Source organism: Tupaia chinensis, unplaced genomic scaffold (assembly GCF_000334495.1).
Source record: "Tupaia chinensis unplaced genomic scaffold, TupChi_1.0 Scaffold000316_1, whole genome shotgun sequence".
In the NCBI taxonomy this organism is placed as follows: Eukaryota; Metazoa; Chordata; class Mammalia; order Scandentia; family Tupaiidae; genus Tupaia; species Tupaia belangeri.
Window position 1 is genome coordinate 5,324,629 of NW_006159809.1, and position 16,692 is coordinate 5,341,320.

General features: G+C 42.2%; 1 protein-coding gene across 2 annotated transcripts in view; it reads left to right on the forward strand.

Moving 5' to 3' along the window:
* Positions 1-16,692, forward strand: part of EXOC6B (exocyst complex component 6B) — a 682,873-nt gene continuing 666,181 nt past the window's right edge. For both annotated transcript variants that reach the window (XM_006151262.3, XM_006151263.3), the window contains exon 1: positions 1-253. In XM_006151262.3, the coding sequence (XP_006151324.1) occupies positions 141-253 (113 nt within the window). In that variant the 5' untranslated portion in view covers positions 1-140. The remainder of the gene's footprint in view (positions 254-16,692) is intronic.

A 16,692-nucleotide genomic window follows, 5' to 3' on the forward strand; every position in this document is an offset into this window, starting at 1 on the left:
GTGGCGAGCCTGAGGGAGGGGTCGTCCTGCGGGTGGCTGGAGGCTGGGGCTGCGGTGGAGCCTAGGGTGAGAGAGAGTGTGAGGGAGCGAAAGGTGAGCCGGGCTGCAGGAGGGGACGCGCTGCCGGGCGCCCCCAGTCTATGGATCGCGGTAAGATGGCGGAGGCGGAGAGCCTGGAGACAGCCGCGGAGCACGAGCGGATCCTGCGAGAGATCGAGAGCACAGACACGGCCTGCATCGGGCCCACGCTCAGGTACCCCGGGGACCCGGGCCACCGACGGGCGAGCACGGGCGGGACAGGAGGGCAGTCTCCCTGGGGTCGGTGCGCCGGCTCCGCCCTGGGGGAGACCCGCCAGCGCCGGCATCCTGGGCGAGGCGGGTGTGCCGCCACAGCCCGACGTGGGGTCTCTCCCGATCGCCCGCCCCACAGCCCGGTTACTCAGGAGGCGCCTTCTGCCTCCCTCGAGGCTGGGGCAGCCTTCGTTCTCCGTCCGAGCCTAGCCCCGCGCCGGGGAAGTGAGCGCCGGATAGACGGTGGCTCTCAGCAGATCTTCCCCTGGGGACATCACTCTGTTCCCTCAGAGTCCAACCCGGTCCTGCCCTAGACGTTAAGTCTTGCTCTTTAGACAAAACAGCGTTCCCCCCACGGTCTGTTGCTCGGAATGAAACTCTTGCTTCAGAGTCACAACCACTTCTCAAAAAGGAGTCTCGGAAAATCCTAGGCCCTGGAAGTAAGTTTCCCTCAATCCACGCCCCTCTTCTGGGAGCCAGTGCTTGTAAAACCCGTTAGGAAGACGACCCCACCCTCCCACCCGCTAAGGTGCAGGTTTAGGGTATGGCATCGCTGCAGAAAATTTACTGTGGCCTCTCGGTTACCTTTGCACACGCCTCCATTTTATTCGGAGATGTCAAAACAAACCCCAACCTACCTGAACTTATTTAGCAACATTTCGGTAGCACTTGTTATGTCCAGTGCAAGGCATTGTATTAAGTGGTTTACAGAAAATCACTGACTTAAATCACGAAACACTCCTATTAGAAAGGTTTTGTTATTCCTCTCACTTTACAGACGAGGCACAGAGAGATGAAGAGGCCCAAGGTCATAGAGAAAAAGCAAGAGACTTGAGATTCCTACTCAGGCAGTGTGGATCCAGACACTTGGCCTGTTGTTCTACCTTAGTTGAGAATTACCATCTCTCTGCACATAACTCACCAAGCCTAATTTTGAACTACTTTTCCCTTCCCACTCAGATTCCTGGTACCTTAAAATGAACTCATCCTGTTTCTTCTTACCGTGTGTTCTGATGTCTCTGCAGTCAATAGATAGATATTACCTTCTCTTCCTTGGAGAGTCTTGGGTCTCTGCTCCTCTCTGGTTTGCTGTAGAGCATGTGTGCTGGCCAGAGAGACATAGAGAGGGAAAGTGAGGACTCACCTTTTAAGAAGGGGTGGCCACTCTGCAGACCCTTCTCCATTTTCTTCTCAGGATTTTGGGCAGGCATGCACATGAGCCCTGCATAATTTTTTTTTTTTTTTGAGAAGCCTTTTCACTATAGGGCGCGTGTGCTCGCCAGACAGACAGAGAGAGACAGCGAGACAGAAAGCGAGAAATCACCCCCCAGGGGGTATGGTCACACCGCAATCCCTTCTCCTCCGTTCTCCTCTCGGGATCTTGGGCATGCATGCACACGCGCCAGGCGTGAGTTTTAAGCCACCGGGTCCAGGACGTGAACCACGATCGACTACATGGGAGTCCAGCGACATAGCCATTACACTAACTGCTGGTTCCCAGCCCTGCGTAATTTTTAAGCGGGTGGTCTGAGACATGAGCTCCACTGTTGGCTATGTGGGATCCAGCTGTGTGACCTCCACACCACCTGCTGAGCTTCTGCTTGCTTTTTCTTGGGGATAGTTGCCTATGACAGAGTGACTAAGGAAGAAAGGCTGGGGACATTGTTCCTCATACCCACCTGCACAGTTTCCTTCTCCAGGACTCATTGCTCATTGCAGTTCTCCTAGTGCTATCCCCGAACATAACCATCCTTCCTATTTTGCCTTTTGGCCCCTTTAAGTGACTTTGAGCTCCCTTTTTGGACTAGTTCTTGCATACAATTGTGCCCCTCCTCATCAATGCATTATGACTGTGTCCGTAATGCTCCTATTTCCTATTTTCTTAAGCTCTTACGGGTCAATGACCTTTATTTTGTAGTCTTTACTTTTATGAAAACTCTCTCTCTCTGTCCAAGATTTTACTAAGTATGTCTACAGATGGCAGCTTGGTAGCACTCCCACTGGAACAGTTGGGATTATCTGAGTTTTTAGGAGGAATTCTTTATCAGTACATTAGTACTGTCAGTGTTGTCTTGATATGCGTTTGGTTTTCAGTTGCTGTCATTCTTGTTTTGCATGATAAATGACTTTAGTTTAGTGGTATACAGTTAGTTGTGATTTATTATGTTAGCCAACCACTGAATAATGACATATACTTGTATCAGCTGAATTTTGGCCTGTAATTTTCTAGTATTAGAACTTTAAGATCATATGTGGCACAGTCACAGTGGTGCAGGGAGCAGCATGGTGCTCTGTGGGGTTGGAAGATGTACGGCGGGCTGCGGGTTTGGATCCCAGGTTGACTTGAAATACTCCTAGTGCGTGTACCCAAGATCTTGACTAGCAGGAGTATTGGGGGAAAGGGATTGTGGCATGATGAGACCCTGTTGGGAGGGCCAGTCTCTTCCTTTTTGTCTTTCTCTCTTTCTGTTTCTCTGTCTCTTGCTCTCATGAAAGAAATAACTAAACTGTGAAGAAAATAAAACAAGAGTATATGTGTTATGGGCCCCACGATGATAATATGTGCTGGTAGATGCTGTTACATGGCAGCCAGAAGCCATATGTGATGCCTGGATTTGATTCCAGGTCCGTGCTAAGCTGGCTGTGGTGGCGCGCAGCTGTAGTCTCAGCTACAGGGCAGAAAGATCTCAGCATAGCAAGGCCTTGCTTAAAAACAAAAAGATAGGACCAGCCAGTGGTGTGGTGTTTAAGGCAACTGGATCCCACATGGCCAACAGTGAGGTTTGAGTCTGGACCCAGTGGCTTGAAAACATGCTGGTGTGTGTGTGTGTGTGTGTATGTGTGTGTATGCATATCCACATGCCCAGATTCCTGAGAGGAGAAGACATTGTGGGGTGGTTATTTCCGTGGGGAGTGCTTTCTTACTTTTTCTCTCTGTCTTCAGAGAGCCTATAGCAAATTAAAACAAAACAAAACAAAAAAATAAAAAAAAAGAATATATACACTCTGGTTCACATATAAATTAGACATTCCCCATAAAATTTGTTTCATTGTTATTACAGTTTTTTCTACTAGAAAGCAGGGATTTTGTGGAAGCAGATGAATTTATGGAACCTTTGCCCCAAGAGGGCACTGTAAAAAAAGTTTGCAAACCATTGCACTGTCCTATTAGTTTTAGTTGCTCTTCCTGACGCCCTGTATCATTATTAGGGGCTGTTCACTTTTGGTTGCATCTTTTTTGGGGCTTATAATCCTAAATCTTATTGTCAGACCCAAAGTTCAATTTTTTTGAACAACAGATAAGTATTACCCACCATCTTTGTCCGTAGTTTAGCTGTCCCTGCCCATACTCCTAGAGGATGATCTCACCTTTTTCCTTATCCAATTCAGAGGCAGCAACATGCACAGACTTGATATCTTAGTTCCCATGCCTTGCTGTGGATGCACTGCCATTGTCATCTCCCGTTTTTCCATCACAGTCATTGAACAGGTTCGACTAAGACTGTAGGATCCTTCCTAACTACCCTAATTGGTAAATCTCAAGCTCTTTTGCATATCTTCATAACGTGTCTTTCCTATATCTTTCATCTTTTGAAGTAACATTTTTAAGGCACCAGATTTTTATCTATTCATAAGGATTTCTTTTTTTTTTTTGGAGAGGTTTTATTTTGCTATAGGGCACGTGCACTCACTGGAAAGACAGAGAGAGATAGAGAGACAGAAAGCGAGAAATCACCCCCAGGGAGGATGGCCGATGACCACACTGCAATCCCTTTTCTTCCATTCTCCTCTCAGGCTCTTGTGCACTCATGCATATGCTCCCAGCGTCCAGGACTCGAACCTCAGTTAACTTCATGGGATTCCAGCGATGTAGACATTACACCAACTGCTGGCTCCCATAAGATAGGATTTCTAACAGAAGAGAAGCTAGAGAATAGAGAGTAACAGTAAATTGATAGCAGATATGAGATTAGTATACCCATCCGTAAAACTGCTCTTGCTCTTTGAAAAAATCCACTTAGCAGTATTGCCTAACAACACATTTTCCTTTGCCAGCTTTTATTTGTGTTTTGGTACCTGCTTGGTTTCCCTGCTGTGATCCCAAATTATTTTTCCAGTTTTATCTCCTTTTGTTTGAGGCATCACAGTGATTTGGCTTTTTCATTATGTAACTATTCTTGGCTTAGTCTTGAACCTATGCGCAATGCTGGTAGATTACCATGTATCTTAAGGGAGTGTCTGTTTTTTCCTTGTAAGTCTGAAAGGCCAGGTATAGCCGCATATGTAGAGGCTGTTGCCTAGCAATTCTTTTGGGAAGCAGCCGTCTCTTCATCTTAAAAATTATTTCATTAACTAAAAGTCTCAATTTTGGAAAGAGGCCCATAAGATGTTAGGGCCTGTCCTGTTTTTAAAATAGTATAGATTCTTGCTGTGTGGTACAAATTCTAAAAGTTGGATCACTAATCACTTAAGAACAATAGCTCCATGTTTTCATTTTTAAAATCCCGTTTCTATATCATTTACTCAGTAGAAGTCATTTCTTCACTTTGCTTTCTGGGTGATAGCAATTAGCACTCAGTCTAATTACTACTTAAGATTTTGTGTTAAAACTTCAAAGTTTAACAGTGAAATAAATTGCCATTTTAAAAATAGCTATATTAAGATATAACTTTTGTTATCATGCAATTTACCCACTTAAGGTGTGCTATTAAGTAGTTTTTTTTTTTTAAAGAGTTACTTGTTTATTTAACTCTATATGTTGCTATTTATTTATTTATTTATTTATTTATTTTAATTTTGACCAGAAAGAGAAAGAAAGGGAAAGTGAGAAAGCAAGCTGCCAGGTCTGGGACTCAAACTGTGGTTGGCCATGTGAGAGTCCAGCACCTGAACCACAATGCCATCTGCCAGCCCTAACTAAGTAGCTTGTAGTATATCCACAGAGTTGTGCATAAATCACTGCATACTGGGGTCAGCAAGGGGTATGGTGGTGAAGGTGCTGGATTCCCACATGGCTGACCATGCATGGTTTGAGTCCCGGACCTGGCGACTTGAAAATCACATCAGACACATGTATGAGTGTGCCCCAAATTCCGAGAGTATAATGGAGGAGAAGGGACTGTGGTGTGGCCATCCCTTCTATAGGGTGATTTCTTGCTTTCTCTCTCTCTGTCTCTCTCTGGTAAGTGCATGTGTCCTATGGCAAAGACCAAAACCAAAACCAAAACCAAAAAACAACAGTAAAACAAAAAACCCCATAACCTAATTCTAGATCATTTTCATCACCACAGAAAGAAATCCTATACTCATTAGCAGTCACTCTTCATTCTATTCTCCTTCCTTCCCTAGGTAATTACTTTCTTTCTTTATGGGTTTTCTTCTTCTGGACATTGGAACATTTCAAGTAAATGGAATCATACAATATATGCTTTTCTGTAACTTTCAAGGCTCATTCAAGTGCTAGTATGTATCAGTACTTTATTTCTTTTATTTCTGAGTAATACTCCCTTGTGTGGCTATATCATGTTTTATTTGCTCATCAGTTGATGGGCATTTGTTATTTTTCCATTTTAGGGCTGTTATGAACAATGCTTCTATGATCATTTGTGAACTAGTTTTCGTGTGGACATATCTATTTCTTTTCCTTGGGTACATACTTAGGAATTTCTAGATCACATGGTAACTCTGTGCATAACATTTTGAAGAACTATTGGGCTGTTTTCCAAAGAGTCTGCACCATTTTACTTTCCCACAGCAAGGTATGAGGGTTCTAATTTCTTCACTTTTTGTCAGCACTTGTTAGTATCCTTTTTATTTTAGCCATCCTAGTGGATGTGAAGTTATATTTCATTGTAGTTTTGATTTACATTTCCCTAATAGCCATTCTTTTCATGTGCTCATTAGTCATCATTTATTTTCATTGGATCCTTTGCCAATTTTTAAATAGGATTTTTAAAAATGTTTTTACTGTTGCATTGTGGGAATTCTTTACATATTCCAAATATAATTTCTTATTAGGTATATCATTTGCAAATACTTTATCCCATATTGTGAATCATCATTTTATTTTATTTTATTTTAGTCTAGTTTAGTTTTAGAGGTTTATGCGTTAGGGTGTGTGTGTGCTTGCCAGAGAGAGAGAGAGACAGAAACAGAGACAGAGGAAAAGGGAGCTGCAATCCCTTCTCCTCCATTCTCCTCCCAGAATCTTGGGCATGCGTGTACATGAACCTGGCCTGAGACTGAGACTTGAACCACAGTTGGCCATGTGGGAGTCCAGGGACACAACCATTATGCCATTTGCTGGCTGCCATCTTTTATTTTCTTGATGTCTCTCACTTTTTTAACTTTTGCTGCACAAAGTTTTTAATTCTGATAAAACCCAGTTTGTCTGCTTTTTCTTTTCATTTTTTTTTTTTGAGAAATACCTATATATATATATATTTTTTTTTTTTTTAAGAGGTTTTTGCTATAGGGCACGTGCACTTGCCAGAAAGATAGAGAGAGTCAGAGAGACAGAAAGCGAGAAATCACCCCCCGGGAGGGATGGCCACGCCGGAATCCCTTCTCCTCCATTCTCCTCTCGGGATCTTGAGCACCAACGCACACATGCCCGGTGTGAGTTTAAGCCATCGGGTCTGACACTTGAACCGCGGTTGACTACGTGGGAGTCCAGTGACAGTCATTATGCCAACTGCTGGTCCCAATTTTTTGTTTTGTTTGTTTTAACAAGAGTCTTCCTGTGTCATGGTCCTTGTCCCAGATAGGGCCACATAAGGATTTCTTTTTTTTTTTTGGAGAGGTTTTATTTTGCTATAGGGCACGTGCACTCACTGGAAAGACAGAGAGAGATAGAGAGACAGAAAGCGAGAAATCACCCCCAGGGAGGATGGCCGATGACCACACTGCAATCCCTTTTCTTCCATTCTCCTCTCAGGCTCTTGTGCACTCATGCATATGCTCCCAGCGTCCAGGACTCGAACCTCAGTTAACTTCATGGGATTCCAGCGATGTAGACATTACACCAACTGCTGGCTCCCATAAGATAGGATTTCTAACAGAAGAGAAGCTAGAGAATAGAGAGTAACAGTAAATTGATAGCAGATATGAGATTAGTATACCCATCCGTAAAACTGCTCTTGCTCTTTGAAAAAATCCACTTAGCAGTATTGCCTAACAACACATTTTCCTTTGCCAGCTTTTATTTGTGTTTTGGTACCTGCTTGGTTTCCCTGCTGTGATCCCAAATTATTTTTCCAGTTTTATCTCCTTTTGTTTGAGGCATCACAGTGATTTGGCTTTTTCATTATGTAACTATTCTTGGCTTAGTCTTGAACCTATGCGCAATGCTGGTAGATTACCATGTATCTTAAGGGAGTGTCTGTTTTTTCCTTGTAAGTCTGAAAGGCCAGGTATAGCCGCATATGTAGAGGCTGTTGCCTAGCAATTCTTTTGGGAAGCAGCCGTCTCTTCATCTTAAAAATTATTTCATTAACTAAAAGTCTCAATTTTGGAAAGAGGCCCATAAGATGTTAGGGCCTGTCCTGTTTTTAAAATAGTATAGATTCTTGCTGTGTGGTACAAATTCTAAAAGTTGGATCACTAATCACTTAAGAACAATAGCTCCATGTTTTCATTTTTAAAATCCCGTTTCTATATCATTTACTCAGTAGAAGTCATTTCTTTACTTTGCTTTCTGGGTGATAGCAATTAGCACTCAGTCTAATTACTACTTAAGATTTTGTGTTAAAACTTCAAAGTTTAACAGTGAAATAAATTGCCATTTTAAAAATAGCTATATTAAGATATAACTTTTGTTATCATGCAATTTACCCACTTAAGGTGTGCTATTAAGTAGTTTTTTTTTTTTAAAGAGTTACTTGTTTATTTAACTTTATATGTTGCTATTTATTTATTTATTTATTTATTTATTTATTTTAATTTTGACCAGAAAGAGAAAGAAAGGGAAAGTGAGAAAGCAAGCTGCCAGGTCTGGGACTCAAACTGTGGTTGGCCATGTGAGAGTCCAGCACCTGAACCACAATGCCATCTGCCAGCCCTAACTAAGTAGCTTGTAGTATATCCACAGAGTTGTGCATAAATCACTGCATACTGGGGTCAGCAAGGGGTATGGTGGTGAAGGTGCTGGATTCCCACATGGCTGACCATGCATGGTTTGAGTCCCGGACCCGGCGACTTGAAAATCACATCAGACACATGTATGAGTGTGCCCCAAATTCCGAGAGTATAATGGAGGAGAAGGGACTGTGGTGTGGCCATCCCTTCTATAGGGTGATTTCTTGCTTTCTCTCTCTCTGTCTCTCTCTGGTAAGTGCATGTGTCCTATGGCAAAGACCAAAACCAAAACCAAAACCAAAAAACAACAGTAAAACAAAAAACCCCATAACCTAATTCTAGATCATTTTCATCACCACAGAAAGAAATCCTATACTCATTAGCAGTCACTCTTCATTCTATTCTCCTTCCTTCCCTAGGTAATTACTTTCTTTCTTTATGGGTTTTCTTCTTCTGGACATTGGAACATTTCAAGTAAATGGAATCATACAATATATGCTTTTCTGTAACTTTCAAGGCTCATTCAAGTGCTAGTATGTATCAGTACTTTATTTCTTTTATTTCTGAGTAATACTCCCTTGTGTGGCTATATCATGTTTTATTTGCTCATCAGTTGATGGGCATTTGTTATTTTTCCATTTTAGGGCTGTTATGAACAATGCTTCTATGATCATTTGTGAACTAGTTTTCGTGTGGACATATCTATTTCTTTTCCTTGGGTACATACTTAGGAATTTCTAGATCACATGGTAACTCTGTGCATAACATTTTGAAGAACTATTGGGCTGTTTTCCAAAGAGTCTGCACCATTTTACTTTCCCACAGCAAGGTATGAGGGTTCTAATTTCTTCACTTTTTGTCAGCACTTGTTAGTATCCTTTTTATTTTAGCCATCCTAGTGGATGTGAAGTTATATTTCATTGTAGTTTTGATTTACATTTCCCTAATAGCCATTCTTTTCATGTGCTCATTAGTCATCATTTATTTTCATTGGATCCTTTGCCAATTTTTAAATAGGATTTTTAAAAATGTTTTTACTGTTGCATTGTGGGAATTCTTTACATATTCCAAATATAATTTCTTATTAGGTATATCATTTGCAAATACTTTATCCCATATTGTGAATCATCATTTTATTTTATTTTATTTTAGTCTAGTTTAGTTTTAGAGGTTTATGCGTTAGGGTGTGTGTGTGCTTGCCAGAGAGAGAGAGAGACAGAAACAGAGACAGAGGAAAAGGGAGCTGCAATCCCTTCTCTTCTCCTCTCCTCCCAGAATCTTGGGCATGCGTGTACATGAACCTGGCCTGAGACTGAGACTTGAACCACAGTTGGCCATGTGGGAGGGACACAACCCAACCATTATGCCATTTGCTGGCTGCCATCTTTTATTTTCTTGATGTCTCTCACTTTTTTAACTTTTGCTGCACAAAGTTTTTAATTCTGATAAAACCCAGTTTGTCTGCTTTTTCTTTTCATTTTTTTTTTTTGAGAGATACCTATATATATATATATATTTTTTTTTTTTAAGAGGTTTTTGCTATAGGGCACGTGCACTTGCCAGAAAGATAGAGAGAGTCAGAGAGACAGAAAGCGAGAAATCACCCCCCGGGAGGGATGGCCACGCCGGAATCCCTTCTCCTCCATTCTCCTCTCGGGATCTTGAGCACCAACGCACACATGCCCGGTGTGAGTTTAAGCCATCGGGTCTGACACTTGAACCGCGGTTGACTACGTGGGAGTCCAGTGACAGTCATTATGCCAACTGCTGGTCCCAATTTTTTGTTTTGTTTGTTTTAACAAGAGTCTTCCTGTGTCATGGTCCTTGTCCCAGATAGGGCCACAGGTGGGTGCCATTGTGCTCTGCCAGTTTAGGTTGAACTGGGAACCAAACCCAAGCCTCCCACTCTGCCCCCAGTCATCAGGTAGCAATTCCCTCCCACTTATACTACTGCTGCTGGACCTTTTCTCTTTCCTCTTTTTAATTTGCCAGAGCTTGTTTGTGGTTGCTGGAGAGAGATGGGGCAGGAGGGAGGAGCCGGGAGAGGGGAGAGGAACAAGCGAACACCCTTTTCACCCCCCATGGAGATAGCCATGCTGCAATCCCTTCCCCTCCACTTCTCCTTCCTTACGACATTTTGGGCAAACAAGCACACACCCTGGTGTGTATCTGAAGCCATTGGATCTGGGACTCGAACCATGCCGTTGGCAATGTGGGATCCAGCTGCCTTAACCACTATGCCACTGGCCAGCCCTCTTTTCTCTTTCTTTCTTATGTTTTTGGTGTTCTATCTAGGAAACTTTTGCTTAACTCAGGATCACAAAGATTTATTTGTCTATTTTTCGTAAATGTATTATTACTTTGTCTCTTACGTTTAGGTCTCTGAATTATTTAGAATTAATTTTTGTGTCTGGTGTATAGAAGGGTGTCCAGTTTCATTGTTTCATTCTTTGGTGCGTGGCTATCTAATTTTTCTAGCACCATTTGTTGATTGCTACCTTTTTACTAAAAGGATAATTTATTTATTTAATTCCATTTGTTATTAGTATTATTAATATTCTAATTTTACCAGAGAGAGATATGTAGAGAGGGAAAGGGAAAGTGAGAAAGCATGCTGCCATGAACCATGGTCAGCCATGTGGGATTCCAGCACCCCAGCCACCACAGGCCTGAGTGCCACCTTTTTATACCCAGATTCCTGGTTGCTTTTATGGCCTTCTTATCATGAAGTTTATATTCTTTTTTTTTTTTTGGAGAGGTTTTCACTATAGGGTGTGTGCGCTCGCCAGACAGACAGAGAGAGACATAGAGACAGAAAGTGAGAAATCACCCCCCAGAGGGGATGGCCACGCCACAATCCCTTCTCCTCCATTCTCCTCTCAGGATCTTGGGCACGCACGCACACATGCCCAGCGTGAGTTTTAAGCCACCAGGTCCAGGACACGAACCGCGGTTGACTACGTGGGAGTCCAACGACATAGCCATTTCGCTAACTGCTGGTTCCCGAAGTTTATATTCTTTATTTGTGATTGAAACATAACATCAAAGACCTGTCACAGAGTTTATTTAACTTTGCTGTTCAGCCTAACTTCCACCTATAGTGCTCTCATCCAGGGAGACATCAGCTCTATGGTTTGAAATATTTTCTCTTTTTCAGTTGCTGCCTCCCATTTCTGAGGTTCCCATAAGAATGCTGTGATTGCTGTGTTTGATTTTGCCTGAAGGACTTTACTTAAAGGCTGATCCTTGTTTACTTTATGACAGCGGTCCCCAACCTTCCCAGCACCAGGGACTGGCCTCGTGGAAGGCAATCTCTTCACCTATGGGTGCAGGGGATAGGGACGTGGGGGTTGGTTCAGGGATGACCCAAGTGCACCACATCCACCCTGCACCCATTTCCACCACTACCACATCGCAATATACCGTGACACAATCGCACAGCGATAGGATTCATGCTCTGTGAGAATCTCGTACCACCGCCGATCAGGCAGGAGGCAGAGCCCAGGCGGCAATGCCAGTGATGGCACGTGGCTGCAAACACAGATGAAGCCTCATTTGTGGACCCACCAACATCATCTCCTACCCTGCTGCTGCCGCAGGTCCAGTGGGCTCAGTAGACTGGCACCAGTCAGTGGCCCAGCCCCTAGCACACTGTGGACCAGCACCTGTCCTCAGCCGGGGGATTGGGGACCCTGCTTTATGGAATTATTTTGTGTCAAACTATTCAGTTTTATGAGTAACAAAGTATATTAATGGTAAAACCTTATCTGTTTATTATCTTTTTCATTATTGAAACATTATGTCAACATGGTAAGAAATTTGGGAACTAGATTATGATTTACTGATAAGCCTATAACACAAGTACTTTTGTTTTGGTGCATTTCCCTCTGGATGTTTGTTTTATATATTTTGTTTTTAGGATGTTGTGCTCTTGCTGTAGGAATAATTTTCTTTTTTTTAAACTTGTTTGCTTATAAAGCTGTCTCTTCAAGGAAACAAGTTGAGGGTATCTTTTCAAAAGCTGTTCTATTTAATGATATTTGATCATTAGATGCGGGGACCTGGCTTCCCTGCTTACTACTTTCATGCCTTTGGCCACATGACTCTTTTCTCATCTTTTGTCTCTGCCCACACATGAACTCAGTTGTGTAGAAATCAGTTCACCATAATCCTTGTTTCGTGACACTTTCTCATTATTGGTTCAAAGTTCTCTTTAATCAATTAATAAATCAATTAATTTAGTTTTATGAACAACCTGCCACCCAAGTGGCTAAATTTTTCTCATCTGTGAAATGATGTACCATCTACATTTCAGGACAAGTATTAAGTTAATAAAGAGAGAGAGAGAAAGCATCCTTCATGGTACCTGCTAGGCAGTAATTACTCAGATATGAGTCTTCTGAAATACTTAAGTATTTTTATTTTTGAAGTTTTGTTAATTTAATAGTTTTTAAAAATAGTTTATTTATTGCTGTAGGTGCATGCGCTTGCTGGAGCTGGAGAGAGGGGAAAGAAAGAGAGAGAGAGAGAGAGACAGAGGGAAAGTGAGAAATCACCCCCCTGGGGGGATGGCCATGCGTCAATCTCCTCTACTCTATTCTTCTCCTGGGAGTTTGGGCACACGTGCACACATACCTGGTGTGATTCTTGAGCTTCCAGGTCTAGGACCTGAACTGTGATTGGCCATGTGAGAGTCCAGCACCTTAACCACTATGCTACCTGCTGGCCCCAGTTTAGTGGTTCTTACTTTTTTTTTTTTGCTCCTACATGTGTGTGGGATACACTATCCATCAATAATCAGCCCCTGTAAGTGTTTACTTTGGGATAGAGTAGAGATAGGGTACAGATTGATTAAAGCCTTTCGGGTGAGGCTTAGCTCATAGTACAGTGATAATACACTGCTCAAGAAAAGCCAAATCTGGGACCAACAGTTAGTGTAATGGCTATGTTGCTGAACTCCCACATAGTCAACCACGGTTCAAATCCTGGACCCAGTGGCTTAAATTCATGCTGGGCATGTGTGCGTGCGTGCCCAAGATCCCGAGAGGAGAATGGAGGAGAAGGGATTGTGGTGTGGCCATCCCCCCTGGGGGGGTGATTTCTCGCCTTCTATCTCTCTGTCTCTCTCTGTCTTTCTGGTGAGCGCACATGTCCTATAGCAAAAACCTTTGCAAAAAAAGAAAAAGAAAAGCCAAATTTCACATGACTAACGTGGTTCAGATCTCTGTCTCAATCAGCCTGAAACACACTGGGTGCATGTGAGTGCTCGAGATCTAACATGTTAGAAGACTGGAGGAAGGGGACTGTGGCATGGCCAGCCCCGTGGAGTGCGCTTCTCCTCTCTCTATCACATGTGCATTCCCACACTCTATCATGTATAAGGGGAAGAAAAAAACTTTATAGTAAAGAGAGAAATTAAAAAAAGAAAAGCCCTTTAACTGATTCTGACATGCTCCATCCTTGACACTCACTGAGGTGAAAACTTTACCTTCCAATATGGATTACTTATTTTTTAAATAGTAATTGCCTGTTAAAACCAATGGTTTTTATGTTTTAATCATAAATATAATATAATAACTTTTAAAAAGAAGAAACGGGCTGGTTCTGTAGCATAGTGGTTAAAGGAGCTGGATTCCAGCCTTGGCAGTTTGAAAAACACACCTGGCGCTAGTGCGTGCATACCCAAGATCGTAACAGGATGGAGAAGGAATTATGCCATGACCATCCCCCATTGGGGATGCTTTTTACTTCTCTGTCTGTCTCTGGACAGTGCAAGCATCGTCTGGGAATTTAAACTAATAGGTAAAAACAAGAAAATAGACAACAAAAAATTTAATTTTACCATCTTGCCAGCACTATTTTTTTTAAAGAGAGATTTTTGCTATAGGTTGTATGTGCTCGCTGGAGGGACAGAGAGAGACAGAGAGACAGAAAGCTAGAAATCACTCCCCCAGGGGGGATGGCCATACCGCTGTCCCTTCTCCTTCATTCTCCTCTTGGGATTTTGGGCATGCATGCACATGTGCTTGGCATGAGTTTTAATCCATTGGGTCCAGGACTCAAACCATGGTGGACTATGTGGGGGCCAGCCATGTAACCATTACACTATCTCCCGGTCCCTCTTGCCAACACTTTTTTATTTGTGTGTTTCTTTTTAACATTTTTCACATGTATTTTGTTACATTAAGTATTAGGTACACATTATATGCCTCTTGCTTTTTCAGTTATTATCTAGTTTCATACTTTGTTATGTATTATATAGCTATATAAGTGACCTTAATAATGAATTTATTCATCCATATATTCATTCATTTGACTGTATATATTGAGCATTGTCTGTGTGTCAGAAAGTTTTCCAGGCTCTGGAGTACAGAAAGGAACAAAACAGACAAGTCCCTACCCTTGTAGTGGGCACTCATAGACTAAACACATAAATAAACTGATATATAGTGTAATGCTATTTAGTGGTTAGTGGTACGTCATGACAGTGGTCTTGCTTTCAGTTAGCTGTTAGGAAAGATTGTTCCGGCAGGGGTCTGAATAGAGTAAAATAGCAAGCCTCAGCTTGCTGCGGGTAGTGCCTTCGTACAAAGGCTGCGACAAGTGCCATGGCCTTCAGGAGGATGATAGTGGGAGGTGGTGGAAGGAAGGTAGTTAGGGTCTAACTTTGCTTTATTCTAAATGATGTGGGAAAGCACAGGAGAGTTTGAAGCAGGAAAATGATATTCTAACATGGAGGTTAAACAAATAACATTCTGGGTCCATGTGGAGGTAGGATAAGAGAGAAAACGGGGTAACCAGTCAAGGGATATTTGCTGCATGCAGTAATGTATGAGGGAGAAGGTGATGAGAAATAGTTGGATTTAGAAAGTTTTGAAGTTCGAGCAAAAGTGATGGATTAGGTATGGAAGTTAAAGAGAAGAATCAAGGTTAATTACCAGGCTCATGACCTAAGTAACCAGCTGAATGGTACCAGTGATGGGGACTGAGAACAAGGAGGGGGGGTGGGGGGGTGAAGGAATGCTGTTTTTCTTTATAGCACTTATTGCTTGTCATATTTATCTTTTGATGGTCTCTCCCACTAAAATACATATTTTTTGAAAGGAATAATTTTGTTTTCTTTGTTTGCTGCTGTGTTCTGGGAACTTAGAGTGCCTGGAAAATAGTCAATAATCAGTAGATGCTTGTTGAATTAATAGAAGAATAAAAAAATGACATTACTTTTTTTTGGAGAGTTTTTTTTGCTATAGGGCACGTGCGCTCGCCAGACAGACAGAGAGAGACAAACTTCTGACAACAGAGTGCAGGACCCTGAAGAACAGGTTTTAGGGGTCAATCAATTTAGACTATACATTTTTAAATTTTTTTTTTTAGAGATTTTTGCTATAGGGTGTGTGCGCTTGCCAGACAGACAGAGAGAGACAGAGAGACAGGAAGCGAGAAATCACCCCCCAGGGGGGATGGCCACGCCGCAATCCCTTCTCCTCCATTCTCCTCTCGGGATCTTGGGCATGCACGCACACGCGCCCGGCGTGAGTTTTAAGCCACCAGGTTCGGGACGCAAACTGCGGTCGACTGCGTGGGAGTCCAGCGACATAGCCATTACACTAACTGTTGGTCCCTAGACTATACTTTTGATTGATAAAGAGAAAGAAAAACTATAAAATTATACATAATCCCCAAAAATAAGCATTTCTGACACATTGAAGGTTTCGGGATTTTCATCAGTTTTATCTTTTCTCAAAAGCCAATCATATTTTTTAACGAACTATTTTTTATTTAATTTTATTTATGTATTTATTCATTTTAATTTGACCAGAGAGGGACGGGGCGGGGGGGGGGACGGGGAGGAGCAAGAAAACAAGCCACCAGGAGCAGGACTTGAATCACAGTCAGCCATGTGGGAATTCAGTACCCTTAACCACCATGCCACTTGCTTGCCCCTCAAGTCATATTTTTTAAGACCGTTAACCTGCTTATCAGTTCATCAAACCCCAGATACTAGCCTAGCCTTGGTAGCATTTGATGCTGCTATCAGCAAGCTGAGGCCACAGTAGGGACCAGGGTTCTATTCCAATCCCACCCCAAAAGCTGGCAAGGTGACCCACTACACATAGTAAGTAGTTCCTGCTACTTGGGAGGCTGAAGCAAAAGCATGATAAGTCTAATTGATTAAAGCATTAAATCTAAATGCATAATGTATAAATAAAGTTTAGCATTTAGCAAAAAGTTAAAATTGTGCATTTGGGAGGAAGGGGGTATAAAATATTAAGTAAATTTTCTTCAAGTGTAGAATGGGGGATACATTTAAAATTTTTTTTTTTT